Source organism: Bufo gargarizans, chromosome 3 (assembly GCF_014858855.1).
Source record: "Bufo gargarizans isolate SCDJY-AF-19 chromosome 3, ASM1485885v1, whole genome shotgun sequence".
Classification (NCBI taxonomy): Eukaryota; Metazoa; Chordata; class Amphibia; order Anura; family Bufonidae; genus Bufo; species Bufo gargarizans.
This window is the reverse complement of record NC_058082.1, coordinates 477129825-477152059: the sequence shown is the minus strand read 5'-3', so window position 1 is coordinate 477152059 and position 22235 is coordinate 477129825. Positions and strand designations below refer to the sequence as shown.

Here is a 22235-nt window from a genome sequence, read left to right as displayed (position 1 = left end):
CCCAGCCTCCTCTTTTTTCCTCCCTCTACGTCTTTTCCTGGAGCTCATTGTCAACGATTCCAAAAGACGTTAAAAAATAAAGTCAATTTACATCCAAACTCGCAAATAACACAGAAGTGTTGCGCCAGTTTGAAGTGTCTGGAAAGACTGAGCTTCAGGAGTCTCGGAACTGTAAAAAGGAACTCTATGATGTCATTGGTGATTGTGATGTCATAGTCTACAGGAGGTTGCCAAGTCCTGGTTTGTGATGTCATCTGATTTGCATATTCAGTGGATGAAGGCGGGCACTTGATTGTGATGTCATGGGATTTGCATATTCAGTTGACAGAGGTCAGCAGTGGATTGTGATGTCATGAACTCCATCTTGAAGGGAAGGGGAATGTACAAAGTCTGTGCGGATGAGGCAAACCAAGGCCCATCACTAACATATCTGATCTTATTACACTGGTTTCCAATGGGGGCAACATATAGTAACCACATGCTGACTCACAAGACCCCGACCCCCTGAACTAAGGTGTTGTGAGGGTATTTTACATAATTAATCCCTCCATGACCAGCCTGTTTAGGGCCCTATTGACCAAGAGATTTTTTAAAAAGAGCTATATATATTTATTTTTTTCTGTCTACGTAGCCTTATGAGGGTTTGGCTTTTGTAGGACAAGTTGCAGTTTTTAATGGCACCATTTTGAGGTACACATAACTTTCATTAACCCTTTCTGCATGGGAGATAGGAAAAAAACAACAATACTAAGTTTTTACATCCTAAATTTTTCATCAATCACAAACAACATGATGAGGTTACTCTCCGGGTCAGTACCGTTACTAAGAATGCAACGTAGGGTGGGTTCACACTAGTGTTAGGGATTCCGTTATGGCTTTCCATTATAACATGGTTATAATGGAATCCATAAGACGGAAGGACGACGGATCCGTTCCTCTGCCCATAGACTTCTATTAGGACGGAAAGGAAAATGAATGCATTGGGGACCGCAATTTGCGCTCCCAAATGCACGGGCATCATGTTCAACTTGAATGGGTCCGTGATCCGTCCTACTACATGGTGACCTGAGGAACGTGACTTTCTTCACCCATGTGCCTCAAAAGGTGCAGTCTATTGCAAGCCCCCCATAAAACCATTCCCCATCCCTCCAAGCCAGTAGGCCCTGTGAGGGTCAGGAACAGGTGGCCCACTTCAGCCAAAGCCAAGGAAGAGCTTGTTGTTGCTCTGGCTTCCACCTCAGGTGTTAGCCAAGAGCCTTAGGGTCCTTTTTTCTTGGACCGATGAGCTGACAGTTTATCAGGAACGAAGCAGATGCTCCCGATAATCATCAGCATTTACATCCCTCGACGTATGGGGACAAGAGAGCGATACAGCGACCGCTGGTCCCCATAGAAAGTCATTGTTCCAGTGCAGTAGATCATTGTTTATACGCCACGATCTGCTGAGCAGGAACGATGATTTCTGGTGCTGCCGGAACGACACAATCACCTGACGGTGATCGCTAGTAGCTTATTGGGAATGGGCATTTATAGAAACACTCTTACCTGATAATCTGATAGATCACTGTATTGAATAAAAGAACCCTTAGTCGAGGTGTGGCTCCCCCCCCCCCCAAAGGCGAAAGACAAGAGGTTGAGGGGGGCGAGGAACCTAATGGCCATACACGCCCATCCCCAGACCTCAGGGGATAACCCATAAGGGTGCCGGACCCTGCAACTCCTTGTGACGGACAATGTGAAAAGTTAACACACAGTGAAACAAAATAAATAAATAAAGTGTGCCTTATAAAAAAAAATTATCATCTTGCCCAGCCTGAAGGCCCAAGCAAAGAGAGGTGAGTACGCTTCAAACGTGGGAAAGTGAAGGGAGTCCAAATGTGCCATCAATGGACTCCAACCTCCAGGTCACCACTCCTGGGGCACTTCTCCACCTCAGGCTTTTAAAGGCCATTCAAGTGGCTGTAAATGGGCTGTGTCTGCTGGAGCAGGAGTTCCGGAATTTCAGTGGCTGTGCTCTAACTCATAGAGAAGGGCCCAACACCTCTCACATTGAGGTGCTCCACAACCTGAGGAACATGATCGGATAAGTACAGGATAGATGAGGATTCCCTGGTTTTCTCTTCCATCCCAAGAAAATATCTGTAGCGAATACCAGTCACGCTTTGGTGTGGGAGGGAAACACCACACCGAGCATAGGAGGGAAGGGGGAAACAGGGAATCAGGCCTGAGAACTAGGGAAGGAAGATGGACACCTCCTAGTGAAACCCTAACCAAAATATTAGGGATAGGGCACATGCAGAAAAAAGGGGATGGCTGTCTCTACTCACTTGTCCACGAGCGCTCCCATAATGAAGCCAAGTAGACCCGGCCTCTCCTGTGGAACATCGCAGGTGGTGCGATGATGTCACCACGCCGTCTACGTCACCATTGATACCCTTTTTCTGTCTACGCTGCTGTATGCTCAATTGTATGGAGGTCTCTTAAATTCATCAATTTGGGGGTAAGATCTTGAAATTATCTGCCAATGTTTATTGACTATGCTTTTAACTCTTAGGATCCAAGGGTGATATTTGACCACCAGTGGGATCCGTGATGTTTTAGTGGGTTTAACCTCTTGTAGACCTGCCAGTCTATTTCTCTGTTCATCTAGTAGTCGCCTGGGGTAACCCCTCAATAAATTTTTGAGTCATTTCTTCTAAACGTATTTCTAGGGTATCTGGATTGCTCACAATCCGCTTGACCCGCTGATACTGTGAGAATGGAATAGATTTTTTTTGTGGGTTCTGGATGACTACTGTTGAAAGAGAGTAGACTGCTCCGATCTGTGTTTTTAATGAAAAGGTCAGTGTGAATACGCCCATCATCCCCTATTAAGTCCCAGGTATCTAAGAATGAGACCTTTTTTTCATCAAAATGTACAGTGAACTGTAGTTCCTTCCATATAGAATTGATATATGTAGTGAAGGCCGTGAGGGACCGATGAAAGCATATGATTTGCTGAAACGCTCGCGTCACTATGATGGAAAATGTGACTGAATAAATCTACAAGAATAATCATCAGCGAGTGCCGTCTTTATTTGCAAATTATCTACTGGGATCCCTGCCCGCAGACACGTGCACCGCTACACCTCTTGAGCAGTGCCGACCTTCTTTGGAAACACATTCTGTAGCAGTAAGGTCATGAAGACGCACATAGCATTATAAATCAGTATAATGCTGTGCACTCCTGCAAGGTGAGCACTGTTCAGAATGGAGGATCAATCTCACACACAGAGCCTGATTTCCGGACTGCACACACTCGTGTGAAACAGCCCTAAAACTGTTGATAGACTCCCTTTACAATAGCAATGTCAGCTGCAGATTTTTCCTAAAAAGAAATGGCAACGTCTCATTACCTTCCAGCTGGTTTTCCGTAAGGATAGTCTGTACTTAAATCAATGTATGAGTAAATGATGAATTAAAATGTACAAGAACAATCAATAAATGGCATTAAACAAACAAACAAAAATGAAAAAGCATCTGTGTTAGAACATCACAAAAAATTACCTGGTAAGTGCTTCTCCCACTGGGACTTGTGACATGTGTTACGGAACGCTGATCAACTAAATCCAAGGCATAAAGAGCTGTGGGCCCAAAAATAAACTTCAATCTAAAAAAAATGTACAGAATTTTTTTCTTAATATAATACAGCGTATAACATTCTACAAAGTCTGTAATTATGTTAGGTTCTTAAGAACATTATAATATCACCATCGCAGGGTCACAGTAACTGGCACCTGTATGTGTGGCATATGGAATCCCTCAGTGTGAGATATTAGAAGCCTGGCTGCTTCTCCACAAACTATGATTGATGTTCTCATGACCACATGTCCATGCAGTTCTGCAGTGCCCAAGCTACCTCGCATTTTCATAGCATTTAGAAAACCTATAATATGACAGTGCTTAAAGCTGAAATCTTTTGTTTGATTTTGTCTCCAATAACAATATTCTGATGCCTCCTTACACTTGGTCTCACATTACAACCTAGCTTGTTTTTCACTGGCCTTGACTTCAGCCTTGTTCTTTGACTAGGTCTTCTCAGCCTGCCAATTTTGCCTCAAAATTCTGTACCATAACTTTGGATACATGGCCTGTCCTGGGATACCAATCTGATAAATATCTCTGAAAATCAACATTCGAAAGTTTTTTCAGGCTTATTCTCGGGACCCGCATTGATCAGGAGAATGAAAGAGATGCGGTGTTCAAATTGTCCAAAGTTTATCTGGTCACAGTGGGGCATCAATACATGAGGCTGTGTCTGGCACTGCAGCTCAGCCCCATTCCCTTTATCTCCATAATAAGTGAGGGTCCAAGGGTTTAAACCCCCACCCACTGTTGGCTTACCTTAAGGAGGCTACTCCTCAATCTTCCCTAAGCAAAGTCTACAAGCTTTTGGACTCAGGGTCCATTATCTGGCACCATCTACTTTGCAGCACTGTACATTACAAACTCACAAAAAAAACTGTTTCCAGTAGAGCTCAAATCCAGTCTCTTCGTTAGGCCTCATGGAGATGGCCATATGTATTTTGCAGATCCACAAAATATGGACACAGTCTGTGTTGCATGACTTCAATGGGCCCATGGTCCATACATACTTGCAGCCAAGTATAGGTCATGTTCTTTTTGTGTTTTCCACATCTGTATGTCTGTTCCATATTACTGTGCAAAAGTTTTAGGCAGCTGTAGAAAAAATGCTTTAAACTAAAAGAATGCTTTGAAAAAAGAAGTGTTAATAATGGTTTATCAGTTACCAACAGCATCAGTTCTTCTAGGTACACTTGCACACACAGTTTCTGGAGGAACTTGGAAGGGAAGTTGTTCCAACACCTTGGAAAACTAAGCACAGATCTTCTGTGGATGTAAGTTTGCTCCAATCTTTGTATCTATTCATGTAATCCCAGCAGGGGTGGACTGGGAACCTAAAGTGGCCCTGGAAAAAAATAAAAATAAAAAAGTGGCCCCATGTTGTAGGCAGGTCCAGACTGACAGAAGGCAGGACCAATACAAGTAGACAGAGCCACCATTACTAAATTGCGGGACATAATACCACCTCAGTAGAGCCAAATACCACAGCGCAGCACAATATAATGCCTGAGCAACACAATATACCTCCCCAGTATCTGCCCCTTTGTGGTGGCCAGCACCAGGTGCCATGTTCTGTCCTTCTACTCCAGTTGCCTCAGGATGGCAATACAGTTGAATTCAGGAGTCAGGAGGGAAGTGTCAGATCATTACTTATCCGGCTGGTGGCCCCCTGGGCATCGGCCCACCAGGAAGTTTCCCCGTAAAGTCTATGGCCAATCTGCCTCCGAATCCCAGACAGACTTGATGATGTTGACATCAAGGATCTGTGGTGCCACATCCTCACTTCCATGACACCTTGTTCTTCTTTACACAGAAGATAGTTCTTAATGACATTGGCTATATGTTTGGGGTTGTTGTCCTGCTGCAGAATCAATGTGAAGCCAAACAGACACCACCCTAATGCTATTGCATGATGGAAAAGTATCTGCCTGTATTTCTCAGTCTACTATTTTTAAAGCCTTTTTGGTTTGCATCATTTTTTCCACACCTGCCTAAAACATGGAAAGCTGGGTGACTTGTTTCCAAGAATCCTGCCTGGTAGATCAATCTGAAGTCTCCAAAAAAAAGGTGACACTGTGGGAGCTGTAGAGTTGGATGTTACCCAACTACTGATTCAGCAACTTTACATAAATAGATAACTTTTTCATTTTTTGGTTCGTTTCATAGCACTGCATATTGTAAAGGAATTAAAGAAAACATGTTCCAAGACAGAGTTTCAAATCCAGAGTAGACACAGAGGAAATTTCATGCACATTTCATGGCATATTCCATGCTGAAACCGCACACTATTGTTTCCAATGGAAATGCGCAGCCATATGGACAGCAATGCATCAATGATTTGGAATGTGCATCAAAAAGCGACACATCACATCCTGAAGTGGTTCCCACATGAAAATTGCAGTCTTTTAGCCTCATGCAGACAACCCCTAACCTATGCAGACCCAAAAAGTTTTGCAGTGAGTGGACCGATTCATTTGTGTATTAGGCTTGTTTATACTGGAAGTTCTAACACAGTCCCCAATCCATCATATGCTAGTTACATCGACTTACAATGGGGGGTCCTTTGGGGTTCTGTTGTGGTGTCTTGTATTTTGACAGGAAGAACAGTGCTGCATGCAGTGCGACTAGTCTGGTTACAAGAAGGGCTGCTGATATGGATTATTTTAGTAATCAAGTATTCTACCGATTAATCCAACGATTAATCGAGCACTCTAATCAGAAAAAAATTAATTAAAAGAACGTTTTATAAAAACTCATCAGCCTCCCCTGCCATCAGTCCTCAGCTCCATCAGCCCCCTCCATGCCATCAGGCTTCCCCCAGTGCCATCAGCATCCCTTCAGTGCCATCAGCTCCCCCCAGTGCCATAAGCTCCCCCCCAGTGCCATAAACTACCCCCCCAGTGCCATAAACTACCCCCCCCAGTGCCATCAGCTACCCCTCCAGTGCCATCAGCTCCCCCCCAGTGCCATCAGCTCCCCCCCAGTGCCATCAGCCCCCCCCCAGTGCCATCAGCTACCCCCCCAGTGCCATATCAGCTCCCCTTCCCCCCCAGTGCCATCAGGTTCCCCCCAGTGCCATCAGTTACTCCCCCTCCTAGCCATCAGTCCCCAGCGCCAGTGAAATACTTACCTGTTCTGTTAGGGGTGCCACCGACACTCCACAGCTCTTCTAGCCTCTCCTTCCCGCGCTGCACTGTCAAGTCATAGAGCGCCCTTACGTGCACTACATCCTGACGATGTGTATACGTCAGGATACAGTGCAGCGCGATGCCAGCCCTCGGGAGACCATGGAGTGAAGCAGGCGCTTCACTCACGCTCCATGGTCACATGGCACAAACAAATCCTTGATACAAAAAATTAGCAGGGGATTTTTTTGTGTTGAATTACTCAGTTCAATCGAGTGATCGTTTCAGCCCTAGTTGCAACTGACAGAATTTGCAACACAGCCTCCAATGCAAATGTGAACAGGGCCCTAAAAGTTCATTTTTGCTCCAAAATATGACAGGCTGGCTGCTAAATACATTTTGTTAGAGTACATAATTTTACATACGGTACATAAATTCCAAGATCAGAGCCAACCAAATACATTACTGAAAGCTATTTCCTAACATATAACAGCATGCTGTAAATCTAAGCCCTTGTGTTGACCTCTTCTGACAACTTGGTAAAAATTCCCTTCAGCCTGGGAAATGAGTTTGACAACCAGCATGGCCAGCATTAGTGCTTCCGCAGGACTGCTATAAAGTGCCAAGCTTCAGATCAGCCTAGTAATGGAGCAATATGGGAGTGGAGATGTATCCCCAGAGTATTTGTCTCTTCTACTAAACAGACTTTCAGGAAAGCTGGGTACCGCTTCTATTTGGGAGCTGTAATAGCATCCATATTCGTTGACGCCAAGCGTTTCCAGAAATACCTGAACACAATTTTTAAGAGCTTTAGAAGAGGACAGACAACTTTACTCAGTGACTTAATTTAAGTGAATTGGAGCTGAGCTGCAGTAACCCGACGGGCCAAAGCAGTTTGAATGGATGTGTGCTTCCAACTCCTTTTAAAGGGAACCTGTCACCTGGATTTTGGGTATAGAGCTGAGGACATGGGCTGCTAGATCGCCACTAGCACATCCGCAATATCCAGTCCCCATAGCTCTGTGTGCTTTTATTGTGTCAAAAAACGATTTTATAGATATGCAAATGAGGCAAGTAAGGAGCCCAGGGAGCTGTTACTAATGTTTCCGGAGCCCAGCCACGGCCACTGTGAAGGAGCCCAGCACCGCACCGCATACTCAGAATCTCCTCCTTGCTACGTGACAAAGCTAGAGCGCTGTAATCTTGCGATGCGCGAGCTAGCGCATGTGCATTGTCTGTATAGTGTTCCTTCCCTGTGCTGGCATCAGCCTCAGGGAACGAACTGCACATGCGCTAGCTCGCGCATTGCGAGATTACGGCACTCTAGCTTTGTGACGTCGGGGAGCAAGGAGGAGATTGGGAGGATGCGGGGTGGTGCTGGGCTCCTTCACAGTGGGCGCGGCTGGGCTCATCTCTGAAGCATAGGGGAGACAGGACTCACCTAAGGTTCATTTACATATATATAAAATAGTTTATTTTGACACAATAAAAGCACACAAAGCTATGGGGACTGGATATTGCGGATGTGCTAAGAGCCATCTAGCAGCCCATGTCCTCAGCTCTATACCCAAAATGCAGGTGACAGTTTCCCTTTAAAAAGTGGTAGTTCCAGCACTAGGGGCCGCAGGAAACAGCTGATCAGTGGGGGACTCCAGCATTCAGATGCTGATGAGCTAGAGGCTAACAATATTAGGAGTCCAGAAAACCCCTTTAACTTCTACTCAATGTATTCAGCACTGAAGAGAATAAGCTTCTTCTAGTGCAGGGCCTGCGCAATAACAGGAATCACTACACCAATAGGATCTGATAGGGATAGTGCCAATGAGAATGTGTGACCAGAACTAGAAACATTAAAAAGGGGTTGGCCCTTCTTGTACATTGGGGGCATAAGCCCCTAATGTCTGATAGGTGCGGGTCCCAGAAGTGGGACCTACATCTATCTTTAGAACAGAGCTTGCAAAGTGAAGGCACGTACGCACCAGGCACGCACGGCCTCCCTCCATTTAGGTCTATGGAACTGCCGAAAATAGAGCTGGCTCAGCTATTTCCATCAGCCCCATAGAAGTGAAAGGAGTAGTGGCCGCGCTTGTGAGCCCACTGCTCGGCTATTATCGGGACTCCCATAGAAATGAATGGAGGGCAACAACGCATGTGTGGTGCACCCTCCTTCACTTTGCAGGCTCCGTTCTTAAGATCCACCTTTGGGAGCCGCACCTATCAGACATTGGGGACATATCCTAGTGATATGCCCCCAATGTACAAGATGGGCCAGTCCCTTTACAAGGATGTTTAGAGAGGATTTCAATAGAACACCAGGGGCACCATATCAAGTGTGTAACAGTGATATCTACACCAAGGAGCATTTTTTTCAAATGATAAAAACAAAAAATAGATCTCATAGGATCTCGATAATGGAAGAAAACGCTTCAATTTTGTCCCCATTCATTGTCAATGGGGACAGAACTGAACTGAATGAAACGGAGTGCAGCAGAATGCATTCTGTTCTGTTTGGTTGCGTCCCCATCGCAGACCCGTCCTGACACACAATGTAAGTCAATGGGGATGGATCCGTTTTCTCTGACACAATAGAAAACGGATCCGTCCCCCTTGACTTTCAATGGTGTTCATGACAGATCCGTCATGGCTATAGAAGACGGATGCATGCAGTTGTATTATTGTAATGGAAGCGTTTTTGCAGATCCATGACGGATCCTCAAAAAACGCTAGTGTGAAAGTAGCCTTAGTTGATCAGCAGAAAGCCCCTTTAACAGGTGTGCTCTAACTAATTTCCTAAAATTCTAATTTGCTTAACACATTAGTTAAAATACTCACCCCAGTAAATGTTCATCAGAAACTGAAAATAAAAATAAAAAAGTATTAAAATCACCAAAGCGACATACATACACTATATCCCAAATTTAAAAACGTATAAATAACAATAATGCAGGTCCAGAAAAAAAATGTTAAATAGTTGTTTATCTTCAAGGAGCCTTTCTGCCAGAACCCCCCCACGTAGCCGGACCTACAGAGGGAAGGATACTTATCTGCTCCCAGTTTCTGGGTTCAGGCTTATTCTGTGACCCCTGCCGTTGTTGGCTTTCTCCAGTCTCTGTATCTCCACATCCTGTTTGACACAGTGGCAACGTGTCCGCCATGTCTCACATCGCAGGGTCGCATGATGTTTTGGGGGGGGGGGGGGGGGGATATGTTATTGGCTGCAGATTCAGTGGCTAGGTGACCTACTTCAAACAGGATGTTAACAAGCATGCCATGTTTTATAGATACAGATATAAATAGATAAAATATCCCAGGGCGAAAGAATCCAGTCCAGATAGTAATAGTAAATAGAAACGTATTTATTGCAGAAGTACAACGCGTTTCGGGGAGTAGTTCCCCTTCATCAGGTACATAACACTGCAGTGTTATGTACCTGATGAAGGGGAACTACTCCCCGAAACGCGTTGTACTTCTGCAATAAATACGTTTCTATTTACTATTACTATCTGGACTGGATTCTTGCGCCCTGGGATATTTTATCTATTTATATCTGTATCCTACCACTTCTTGGAGACTTCAGGGATCTCCGACAAGAAGTCATCCCTCCGCGGCTGCAGATCCACCAGTGAACCGTGACTCCATCGCAGTCATTGACAAGCTCTTACTAGAGTTGTGCCTACAAATAGCCCTGTACTGGAACCATTTATTTTATCTGTCTACCAACGGTATTACCCTATGGTGCGCCCTGCTTTGTTTTTAACAGCATAAAGTAAATCCTGTGGATCCATTCATGTTTTATAGATCACTTTGACCTTGTTTTACTTTTTGCTTGGTATAATATTTCAACTTTTGATGTTTGCTGTGAAAAGTACACAGTCACGTCAATCATGGGAATCGATGGTAACATTTAGAATAGGGACACATTACATTTTCTATGACACCTTACAGGCATTTTACCTCTAACTGCACCTTTTGAGTGGAGATGGGCAGCTGCTACCCTGGTAGTTACCCCTGTGGTTTTCTATATATTAGAGAATTGCTATGTATGCAGTGTCCTCCTAAACACATAGGAAAATTCAAAAAAAGGGACTTTCAAAGGTCTTGGCGTCATTGTACTTAGACCCAGGGGTTTTCTTGCCCCAAGAACGTGAATTCCTGTAACAGAGAAGACTACTGAGAATGATTCTACACATATGAGACTTCCCCTCTAACTCCAGGGATGTTCTCCAGCACAATGGTGATCACAGGTAACTTTCCTGCCTTTGTCACCCCATGTCGTGCGATACTTCACTCCAGACATAACACCCTATTGAACATGGATAGGGAAAGTCGATATTAGGCCATCGCTATGTTTCTGTAAGGAAATAAATCTATGGTCTTGAAAACTAAAGACAAGGAATACGGTGTCCACACGTACAGTCCAACAAAAGTGATTTCCACAGGAGAAAGACAAAGGGAACATTGATTCAGCTAGAAAACAAACAACTATGACATAGGCTATGGAACAGATACACAGAAATTATTATTGTGCTAATCTTCTTGAAATAGCGTGGCTCCATGCCGAGCTGGGAGATGATGAGATGCTTGAGGATGAACACGAAACGTGAGAAGTTAAACATATGCTTTGCTAAGCGTGAAAGTATTATTTTCCATTATTAAATTGGGATGTGTCGCTGTAGTCTGAAGTGGATGAAGCTCGTAATATCTGATGTTCTTCATGGCAGCAATACTAACAGAATATAAAGCGAACGATAATTACGGAGGCATTCTCCAACACTACAAAATATTATACTGAATGTTCGCCAGAAAGTCATCCAAGGCCCTTCAGATATTAGAAAGGACTGGATTACATTTTGCAGCGTAACATTAGTATTATAATTGGAGCTATTACACTATTTTCTCTATTATTATTTGAGTGCACTAAAAGCTAAAAAAAAAAAAATGAAGTTTCTGCTGACAAAAGCCAAGGAACATCTAGGGATTGTGAGAGGTCTAGCTACTAGGACCAGTGGCCTACTTTACTAGCAAGCAAATAGCAAATGCTTGCGGCCCCTGCTGGCCGCAAGGAGATGACAAAAAAAAAAAGACTAAAAAGGGGCCGAGGGGGGCTCTTCCAAGCCGTAGAGCAGAAGTAGAAGTACCAAGAGTGCATTGCTAAGCTGAGAGTGGTGTTTAGTGGTGTTACAAGGACCAAGATTAATGGAACAACTAGGTGGAACTGATCAGTGTGACGAGGGGTCCCCCTGAGCACATTTTGGTCCAACTCTACATTTATTGCTAGTAGGCAGCGCTGTGACACTCCCATAGAAATGAATGGAGCATTGGACCAACGGGCGCACATTCAGAAAGGGGTCTCAGGGACTCCTCATTCTCTGGATCACCATCATTTTTATGGGATAAGCTTTAATGACTGACAAACAATAAAATAAAAAACTATATCGAGAACGGAGCAGGGAGCGCTGTGGCTCCATCCACCACCAAGCGCTAATCCCCGCCTCTCACATAGAAGTGAATGGGAGCGTGCCGCTCGGCTATTTTCGGCGGCCCCATAGAAATGAATGGAGGGCGGCTGCTCATGCACTCTCCTTCACTTTTGGGGCCCCCCGCATCCCCCCCAATACCAGCCCCCCCCCCACCCACCAACCCCCCCCCCACCCCCACCAGACCCTTCCCCCACCACCCCTTTTTTTTTCTGCGTGCGCTGACTGGCCGGCACTTTTTAGCGTCCGTCCACTGTTAGCGCATCGCCCGCCCCACCACCACATTTTTTTTGCCTGGACTTTTTAGTGCGTGAACACCCGTGCCCCCACACACACGCACATAGAATAAAGGTTTACACACACGCACATACACACGCACACACACACACCCATGGCCCGCCAGGTGTTCTCGGCCGAGGAGGCATATGCCCAGATTGCCTCCGACTCTGAGAGCCCCAGTGAGGATGAGGATGACCCCACGTTCCTTTTGTCATCCGCATCCTCCTTATCATCATCGGATGACGATGAGCCACCAAGGCAGCGGAGACGCCGCCAGGCGGAGCCAGGGGCCCCGCATGCTAGGGATCCTGTGGCCCACCCTAGTACGAGCCGCCCTGGGGTTCGTACTGGTTTCCCGGCCCACCAAATAAGTTCACCGGAGCCCCCTGCCGATGAACTTAGCTGGTGTCCCCCAGTGGACTTTGAGCCTGAGATTCCGGATTTCGCTGGCAATCCTGGAATCCAGATTCCCACAGTGGGGTTTACTGAAATAGACTTTTTTAGTTTTTTTTTCAGTAACCCACTGGTGAATCTGATGGTGGAGCAGACGAATCTGTACGCCCAACAGTTCGTCGCTCAAAACCCGGGCTCATTTTTGGCTAGACCCGGTGGCTGGACGCCGGTCAGTGCAGCCGAGATGAGGACATTTTGGGGCCTCGTGCTGCATATGGGTCTAGTGCAAAAACCCAGTGTCAGGCTGTACTGGAGTGGGGACGTCCTATACCAGACCCCACTGTACAGTACGGCCATGACACGCTCCCGGTTTGAGGCCATCCGGAAATGTCTGCATTATTCCGATAATGCAGCATGTCCCCCCCGAAGTGATCCTGCCTATGACCAGCTGTACAAGATACGGCCGGTCATCGATCACTTTGGGGCCACATTTCAGCAGGCCTACGTACCTGGAAGGGAGGTCGCGGTTGATGAGTCTCTCGTTGCGTTCAAGGGGAGACTCAGTTTCCGCCAATACATTCCCACAAAGCGGGCGAGGTATGGCGTGAAGCTATACAAAATTTGTGAGAGTACCTCAGGGTACACTTACAAATTTCGTGTGTACGAGGGGCGAGATTCCCGGATTCAACCACCAGAATGTCCCCCCACTCTGGGTGTTACCGGGAAACTCGTGTGGGACCTTATGTACCCACTGCTGGATAAGGGTTACCACTTGTACGTGGACAACTTTTATACCAGCATTCCCTTGTTCAGGTCCCTTGCCGCCAGATCCACGTTCGCTTGTGGGACCGTGCGGAAAAATCAACTGCGGCCTCCCTGCCCACCCCCTCCAGGTACCTATCCCCAGGGGTGAGACCCGTGCCCTTACCAGTGGAAGCCTGTTGCTGGTCAGGTATAAGGACAAGAGGGATGTCCTTATGCTGTCCACAATCCACGGTAACAGCACCACCCCCGTCTCTGTGCGAAGTACCGCGGCAACGGTCCTCAAGCCCGATTGTATCGTCGCCTACAATCGGTATATGGGAGGAGTTGATCTCTCTGATCAAGTCCTCAAGCCATATAATGCCATGCGCAAAACCCGGGCATGGTACAAAAAAGTTGCGGTCTACATGGTGCAGGTTGCCATGTACAACTCTTTTGTACTATCCCGAAGCGCTGGCAGCACAGGGACATTCCTCCAATTCTATGAGGCAGTCCTCAAAGACCTGATCTTTTCGGACCGGGAAAGAGCAGGCCGGAGTACCTCGGGAACTGGAGGCGCCCGGATCGTCCCTGGCCAACACTTTCCAGGTGTGGTCCCCCATACTGGAAAGAAGGGACGAACCCAAAAAAGATGCAGAGTGTGTCACAAGAGGGGGATACGGAAGGACACCACTACTCAGTGTGACACTTGCCCCGATCATCCGGGCCTCTGCGTTATCGATTGCTTCAGGGAGTATCACACTTCCATGGAGTACTAAATTTTTATAATCTCCAACAGTCCCCTAGAGAACATAAAACACTATGTCTCTCAGACTTTGGAGACACAGAAACAATTTTTTTTCCCCAAAAAAATATTAGTTTTAGTGCAGGCATCCTCAAACTGCGGCCCTCCAGATGTTGTAAAACTATAACTCCCAGCATGCCCAGACAACCTACAGCCATCAGCAGGGCATGGTGGGAATTGTAGTTTTACAACATCTGGAGGGCCACAGTTTTAGGATGCCTGCTTAGTGTCTCCAAAGTCTGAGAGCCATACATATTGGGCATCGTCGCGTGCGTAAAAGTCGTCGCTATAAAAATAACATTTGACCAAACCCCTCGGATGAACGGTGTTAAAAATATAAAATAAAAACGGTGCCAAAACACCCATTTTTGGGCAAAATTTCCATTTGAATCCTTTTTTTCCCAGTAATAAAGCAAGGGTTAACAGCCCAAAAAAACTCAATATTTATGGCCCTGATTCTGTAGTTTGCAGAAACACCCCATATGTGGTCGTAAATGGCTATATAGCCGCACGGCAGGGCATAGAACGAAGGGAACTCCATATGGTTTCTGGAAGGCAGATTTTGATGGACAGTTTTTTTTTTGGACACCATGTCCCATTAGAAGCCCCCCTGATGTAGCCTAGACTAGAAACTCCAAAAAAGTGACCCCATCTAAGAAACTACACCCCTCAAGGTATTCAAAAGTTACTTTATAAACTTTGTTAACCCTTTAGGTGTTCCACAAAACTAAATAGCAAATGTAGAAAAATTTTAGAATTTTATTTTTTTGTTACCTTGCCTCAAAAAAGTGTAATATAGAGCAACCAAAAATCATATTTACCCCTAAAATAGTACCAAAACAACAACCACCTTATCCCATAGTTTCCTAGATGGGGTCACTTTTATGGAGTTTCTACTCTAGGGGTGCATCAGGGGGCTTGAAAGGGTACATGGTGTAAATAAACCAGTCCAGCAAAATCTGCCTTCCAAAAACCGTATGGCGTTCCCCTTCTTCTATGTCCTGCCGTTTAGCCAAATAGTAGTTTACGACCACATTTGGGGTGTTTCTGCAAACTACAGAATCAGGGCAACCCATTTTGAGTTTTGTTTGGCTGTTAACCCATTTTTTTCAGTAATAAAGTAAGGGTTAAAATGGAAAATTTTCCAAAAAATAGAAATTTCTAAATTGTTTCTCCATCTGCCATTAACTCTTGTGGAACACCTAAAGGGTTAACAAAGTTTGTAAACCCAGTTTTGAATACCTTGAGGGGTGTACTTTCTTAGATGGAGTCACTTTTTTGAAATTTTTATTCTAGGGGTACAACAGGGGGCTTCAAATGGGACATGGTATAAACAAAACCAGTCCTGCCAAATCTGCCTTCCAAAACCCATATGGTGTTCCCCTCCTTCTATGTCCTCCCGTTCGGCCAAACAGTAGTTTACGACCACATATGGGGTGTTTTTGCAAACTACAGAATCAGGGCAACCCATTTTGAGTTTTGTTTGGCAGTTAACTCTTGTTTTACTCCTGGAAAAAATTGATTATATTGGAAAATTTTCCAAAAAATTGAAATTTCTAAATTGTTTCTCCATCTGCCAATAACTCTTGTGGAACATCTAAAGGGTTAACAAAGTTTGTAAACCCAGTTTTGAATACCTTGAGGGGTGTACTTTCTTAGATGGAGTCACTTTTTTGAAATTTCTATTCTAGGGGTGCAACAGGGGGCTTCAAATGGGACATGGTATAAACAAAACCAGTCCTGCAAAATCTGCCTTCCAAAACCCATATGGCGTTCCCCTCTTTCTACGTGCTCCCGTTTGGCCAAACAGTAGTTTACGACCACATATGGGGTGTTTCTGCAAACGACAGAATCAGGGCAACCCATTTTGAGTTTTGTTTGGCAGTTAACCCTTGTTTTTTTCCTGGAAAAAATTGATTATATTGCAAAATTTTCCAAAAAATCTAAATTCTAAAAATGTATGTCCATTTGCCATGAAGTGTTGTGGAAGACCTAAAGGGTTAACAAAGTTTGTAAAAACAGTTTTGAATACCTTGAGGGGTGTAGTTTCTAGAATGGGGTCATTTTTGGGTGGTTTCTATTATGTAAGCCTCACAAAGTGACTTCAAACCTGAACTGGTCCATAAAAAGTGGGATTTTGAAGATTTCTTAAAATTTAAAAATTTGCTTCTAAACTTCTAAGCCTTGTAACATCCCAAAAAATAAAATATCATTCCCAAAATGCTACAAACATGAAGTAGACATATGGGGAATGTAAAGTCATCACAATTTTTGGGGGTATTACTATGTATTACAGAAGTAGAGAAACTGAAACTTTGAAATTTGCAAATTTTTCAAAATTTTTGGTAAATATGGTATTTTTTTTATGCAAAAAAATTAACTTTTTTGACCCAATTTTAGCAGTGTCATGAAGTACAATATGTGACGAAAAAACAATCTCAGAACGGCCTGGGTAAGTCAAAGCGTTTTAAAGTTATCAGCACTTAAAGTGACAGTGGTCAGATTTGCAAAAAATGGCCTGGTCCTTAAGGTGAAATAGGGCTGTGTCCTTAAGGGGTTAAAGCCCTGTCAGGACAAATTATTGGACCTTTTGGGCCCACTGACAAAAATTTTTGAACTGAGCTCCGGGGATGGGTACAACATGCCGTGTGTATCACGGGCAACGTCAATACTTCGCTCTCGATTGAGAGACGAAAAGCAATTCTCTTTAAAATTGAGCCTAAGCTCTCCAATTTAGCCCTGACGGAAGCAGGCAAAGAGGCCCAAGGGTTGCTATTTGGAGATTCCTTCATATAGGATCTGTCCCGGTTTGTAGGAGCCTTCACTGCCCTTGATAAGGCTCAGACGTCAATGAAACGAGTCTTCCAGGGACGGGTCTCTAACAGGGCCGGCAGCTCTAGGGGCCGCCTGTCCGGCCGTTCATACTACCAGACCTGTGGTTCGGGTAGAGGCTCCTTCTCCTATCGACCCTCCAACCAGGAGTTCCGTCAGTCGCCCGCCTTCCTCCCCACCCTTGGATCTTCTTGGCGTTCACGTGGAGCCAGAGGTTCATAATCCAGACGTCCTTTCGGTAAGTCGAATGCCAGCGTCTTCTTTGACTCCTTGGGTGGGGGGCAGGCTCCGTCTTTTTTCCCATGTCTGGTTAACCATCACTGCCGACCCATGGGTTCTTTCTACCGTCCAAGGGTTTCACATAGAGCTGGTTTGCTCCCATGTCCAGATCCCTCCCCCGCATCCTGTAGTTCTCCCATTCTCATCACGCCTGCTATTACATCAGGAGTTGACAGCGTTATGTCAGAAGGGCGCCATAGAGCGGGCTCCCTCTTCCTCAGAGGGCATCATAAGCAGTATGTTCCTTGTGGCCAAAAAAGGAGGCCAGATGCGACCTGTGATCAACCTCCAGGCACTAAACGCCTTCGTGCAATATCGGCACTTCAAGATGGAGGGCATCCACCTCCTCAGGGATTTGCTCCTCCATGGAGATTGGATGGTCAAACTAGACCTGAAAGATGCCTACCTGACGGTACCGGTGGCCGAGTCATCCAGGGATCTCCTTCGTTTTCTCTGGGACTCGGAGGTGTGGAGGTTCACATGTCTACCCTTCGGGCTCTCTTCGGCCCCTTGGTGTTTCACCAAGCTTTTGCGACCAGTCATATCCTGTCTCCGCAGTCGGGAGATTCGCCAGATTTTTTATCTGGACGATATCCTCATCATGGTCCAGAGTCCTTCAGTCCTTCTTACGCATCTACAGTGGTCCATGGATCTGTTGTCTCGGCTGGGATTCCTCCTCATCCTGGAGAAGTCGTCGCTTACTCCGGGACAGTCCATAGAATTCTTGGGCTTCACTATCGATTCTTCCACGGAGTCTCTCAGCCTCCCACCCTTCAAGGTTCGTGCCATCCGCAAGGAGCTTCTTCACACCCTCTCCCTTCCGCAGGTTTCCCTGCGACACCTGGCCCGCATCATAGGCCTCCTCTCCTCGTCCATCCAGGCAGTGTTCCCAGCTCCCTTGCATTATCAAGGCATGCAGCGCCTCAAAATTGCCCACCTCCATTCGGGGGCATGTTACGCGGATTTGATCACCTTGGACGAGGACACCAGAGACGAATTGACGTGGTGGATCCACAACTTGGAGGTGTGGAATGGGAAAGCGATTTTTGTCCCCCGTCCGTATTTCACGATAGAGTCGGATGCCAGCCTTCTGGGCTGGGGAGCTTACTGCAATGGTGTGACTACCGGGGGTCGCTGGTCAGAAGAAGAGGAGTCTGGTCTTGGAGCTGCTAGCGGGTTAATTTGCAGTTCGCAGTTTTGCGAACGGCTTAGCCAAGGCTTCCATCAGACTGCGGATGGACAACATCTCTGCGGTCCGGTATGTCAATGCCATGGAGGGCACGCATTCTACGACTCTGTCCCATTTGGCTTGAGATTTCTGGACGTTCTGCCTGGCAAGAGAGATCACTGTTACGGCGGAGTATCTACCGGGTCTCCACAATACCCATGCGGACTGGAGCTCACGTTTTCTGTCGGACTCCGGCGATTGGAGATTAGACAGCACAGTGTTCTCATCCATATCTTCCCGTTGGGGTCCTTTCCGTTTAGACCTCTTCGTGTCCCGTTTGAACGCCCAACTTCCACTTTACAGCTGGCGTCCGGATCCAGACGCGGAGGCGGTCGATGCGTTTCTACAGAATTGGACCGGCCACCTCTCTTACGCTTTCCCTCCATTTGCAATGATTCCCCGAGTTTTATCTCAGGTCCGCCGTCAGGGCGCAGATCTTGTACTCATAGTCCCGTTCTGGACCACCCAGTCGTGGTTTCCTCAGCTTAAGGAGTGCCTGATCCAATGCCCTCTACTTCTTCCGGTCTTCCCGGACCTCTTATTGGATCCAGCAGGTCTGGGGCACCCTCTCGTCCTCGAAGACTCCCTTCAGCTCCTGGCGTGCAGAATTTCAGGGAACCCTGGGACATCGCTGGAGTTTCGGAGTCAGCTAGACGCCTATTGGACGAGGCTTGGGCTCCGGGGACCAGACGATCTTATCGGTCAGCCTGGAGATCTTGGGCTGATTGGTGCCTGGCTACTTGGGCTGATTGGTGCCTGGCTACTTGGGCTGATTGGTGCCTGGCTAGGCACCTGGATCCCGTTTCAGCTCCTGTAACTGTTGTTCTCCAGTTTCTTACTTCGCTTTTTGAGGAGGGTAAGGCTTACCATACCATCAACTTATACCGTTCTGCCATTTCCGCATTTCACCAGGGGTTTGGGGGGTGTCCAGCCGGTCAGCACCCTCTAGTTTGCCGACTCTCAGAGGTTCACGCCTTTCTCGTCCTCCGAGACCTCGTTTCTCCTCTACATGGGATGTCTCCTCTGTTCTATCCTTGTTCTCTTCGTGGCCATCTAATGCGGACCTTTCTCTTCGCCAGCTTTCGGACAAGTTGGTCTCTTTATTTTGCTTAATCTCTTGCAAGAGAGTATCAGATGTCCGCGCTTTGGATCATGACGCTCGTTCGTTTACTCCAGAGGGTGTCGTGTTTAACATCACGCGACGCACCAAGACCAATATTCGGACTGATTCTTATCCCAGTTTCCCGGATGCTCCTGCTCTCTGTCCAGTGGCCTGTCTCCGGGAATATGAGGCTAGTATGGACCCTCATCACTCCTCTTCTTGTCCTGAGCTTTTTCTGTCATACCGGCGCCCTTTCCGTCCTGTCACCACGGTCACTCTGGCCCGTTGGGTAAAGTGGATTATGTCCTTGGCAGGAGTGAATACTGCAATTTTCACAGCTCATTCCGCTAGAGGGGCTTCGGCGACCTCTATGGCGGTGGCAGGGGCGCGTTTGGAGGACATTATGAGGATGGCGGATTGGTCACGTGTATCTACATTTCGGGAGTTTTATTTCCGGCCTACAGTTCATGTTTTTTCCTCTGTTGTAGGTCAGCTTTAAACTTGCAATAGGAGCCTCCGTGTCATGTAATAAAATTGCACGATTTTCCTATCCTGTGACGTAAAGTCATGATTTTATTAAAGACACGGAGGCGAGTATTGCCCCTCCCTAGGGCTTGGGATGTGGATTACTATTTGTCTCTATTAGATTTAGTTTTGCGTTCACTTGTTATTTTACTGTATGTACGCTCCAATGGACTACTGAGAATTGTTTTAATTCATTACTAGGACGTTTTCTACCTTTTGTCTTGTTTTTATTTTCATAGGATGAATATGCCGTTTTCCAACTGCTGATTGCGTTTGAGTCTCCAGCTTCATTCTTCCGTTGAAGAGTCGTGTTCGGTTACGGTTGTGTTCCAGTTTCCGCGGCTGGAGTGTTTTTGTTCTCACATTCAGAGTTCCAGAAGACGATCATCACCAAAGAAAGAGGAGGAGTTGACAGAGCCAAGGACTGTTATACTGGCACAGTGGGGAGGGGTTGGTTGCCATGGTTATCATCTTGATTGATACGTTTGTTCTTTGCTGCTATATGATTTAGTAAAGAAAGAGATAGCAATAGGAGCCTCCGTGTCTTTAATAAAATCATGACTTTATGTCACAGGATAGGAAAATCATGCAATTTACGTCATTATTCACTTCATTATTGTGTCTGACCTCTTTAAAGAAACAAAAAAAAAGAAAAAGAGTGGATATGATTTTTTTTTTTTATTAAAATCCTGGCTGAATATTTTAAGTAAACAGGAAATTTATCCTGGGAAAAGCAATTCCAGAAATCATGTCATGCAAGAGAAGTTCATTGGAAAATACATGTATAGCCGGTACATAACTATGTGGATTACCTTCTATTAGTATCTATAACAAAAAGTAAATTCACATGCACCACTTACTGTATTTCCCACGCCATAATATGTACTTTTTTCCACCATAAGTGGGGGGAAATGGCAGGGTGTCTTATGTAGCGAATACCAGTGAGCGCTTCCATTATGAAAGCGCTCACTAGTATGTAGGAGTCGCGGCGAGTGAAGCGCTGCTAGTGCTGCCTGTATTCACCCCTCCCTGGTCTTCTCCAAGTCCACAGTAGGATCAGGGAGCGGTGAATACAGTGCTCCTTATGGTGGCTGTACTCATCGCTCCGTGGTCTTCTTCTGCAGCCACGGCAAACCCTCAGGGTGCAACATCAACACTGTTGCTGCACCAAGAGGCTAATTTAAAACATCAAAATGACATAAAAATTCTTATTTCTCTGAACTGGGAGCACATATTGATAAGCAACAAACAGCATTAGAAACTGGTGACAAGCGCAGATCCAGCAAGGCAGATGACTGACTTTAATATGCAGATAAGTAGCACAAGGTGTCCAGCAGCTGTTTATCCCAGCTATACTAAAATAATAATGGGGTGATAAAAACTGGTTGTCATCTGAATGCTCGTTATCGTATGCCAAAGGATGGTTTAACTCCTTAAGGACCGGGATCATTTTCACCTAGAGGACCAGGCCATTTTTTGCAAATTTGACCAGTGTCACTTTATGTGGTGATAACTTTAAAACGCCTTGACTTATCCAGGCCATTCTGAGATAGTTTTTTTGGCACATATTGTACTTCATGACACTGGTAAAATGGAGTAAAAAAAAAATAATTCATTTTTATTTTTAAAAAAAAATACCAAATTTGCCCAAAATTTTGGAAACATTTTAAAATTTCCAAGTTTCAATTTCTCTACTTCTATAATACATATTAATACCTACAAAAATAGTTATTACTTTACATTTCCCATATGTTTACTTCATGTTAGGATCATTTTGGGAATGACATTTTATTTTTGGGGGACGTTACAAGGCTTAGAAGTAAAT

The 22235-nt window shown here is 45.6% G+C and overlaps 1 protein-coding gene across 3 annotated transcripts in view; it reads right to left on the bottom strand.

The window, feature by feature from the left end:
* Positions 1 to 22235, bottom strand: part of ZSWIM7 (zinc finger SWIM-type containing 7) — a 161960-nt gene that overhangs the window by 125994 nt on the left and 13731 nt on the right. For all 3 annotated transcript variants that reach the window (XM_044283764.1, XM_044283762.1, XM_044283763.1), the window contains exons 3-4: positions 9582 to 9603; positions 3547 to 3649 (exon numbers count right to left, since the gene is read on the bottom strand). In XM_044283764.1, coding sequence (XP_044139699.1) covers positions 3547 to 3649; positions 9582 to 9603 — 125 coding nt within the window. The remainder of the gene's footprint in view (positions 1 to 3546; positions 3650 to 9581; positions 9604 to 22235) is intronic.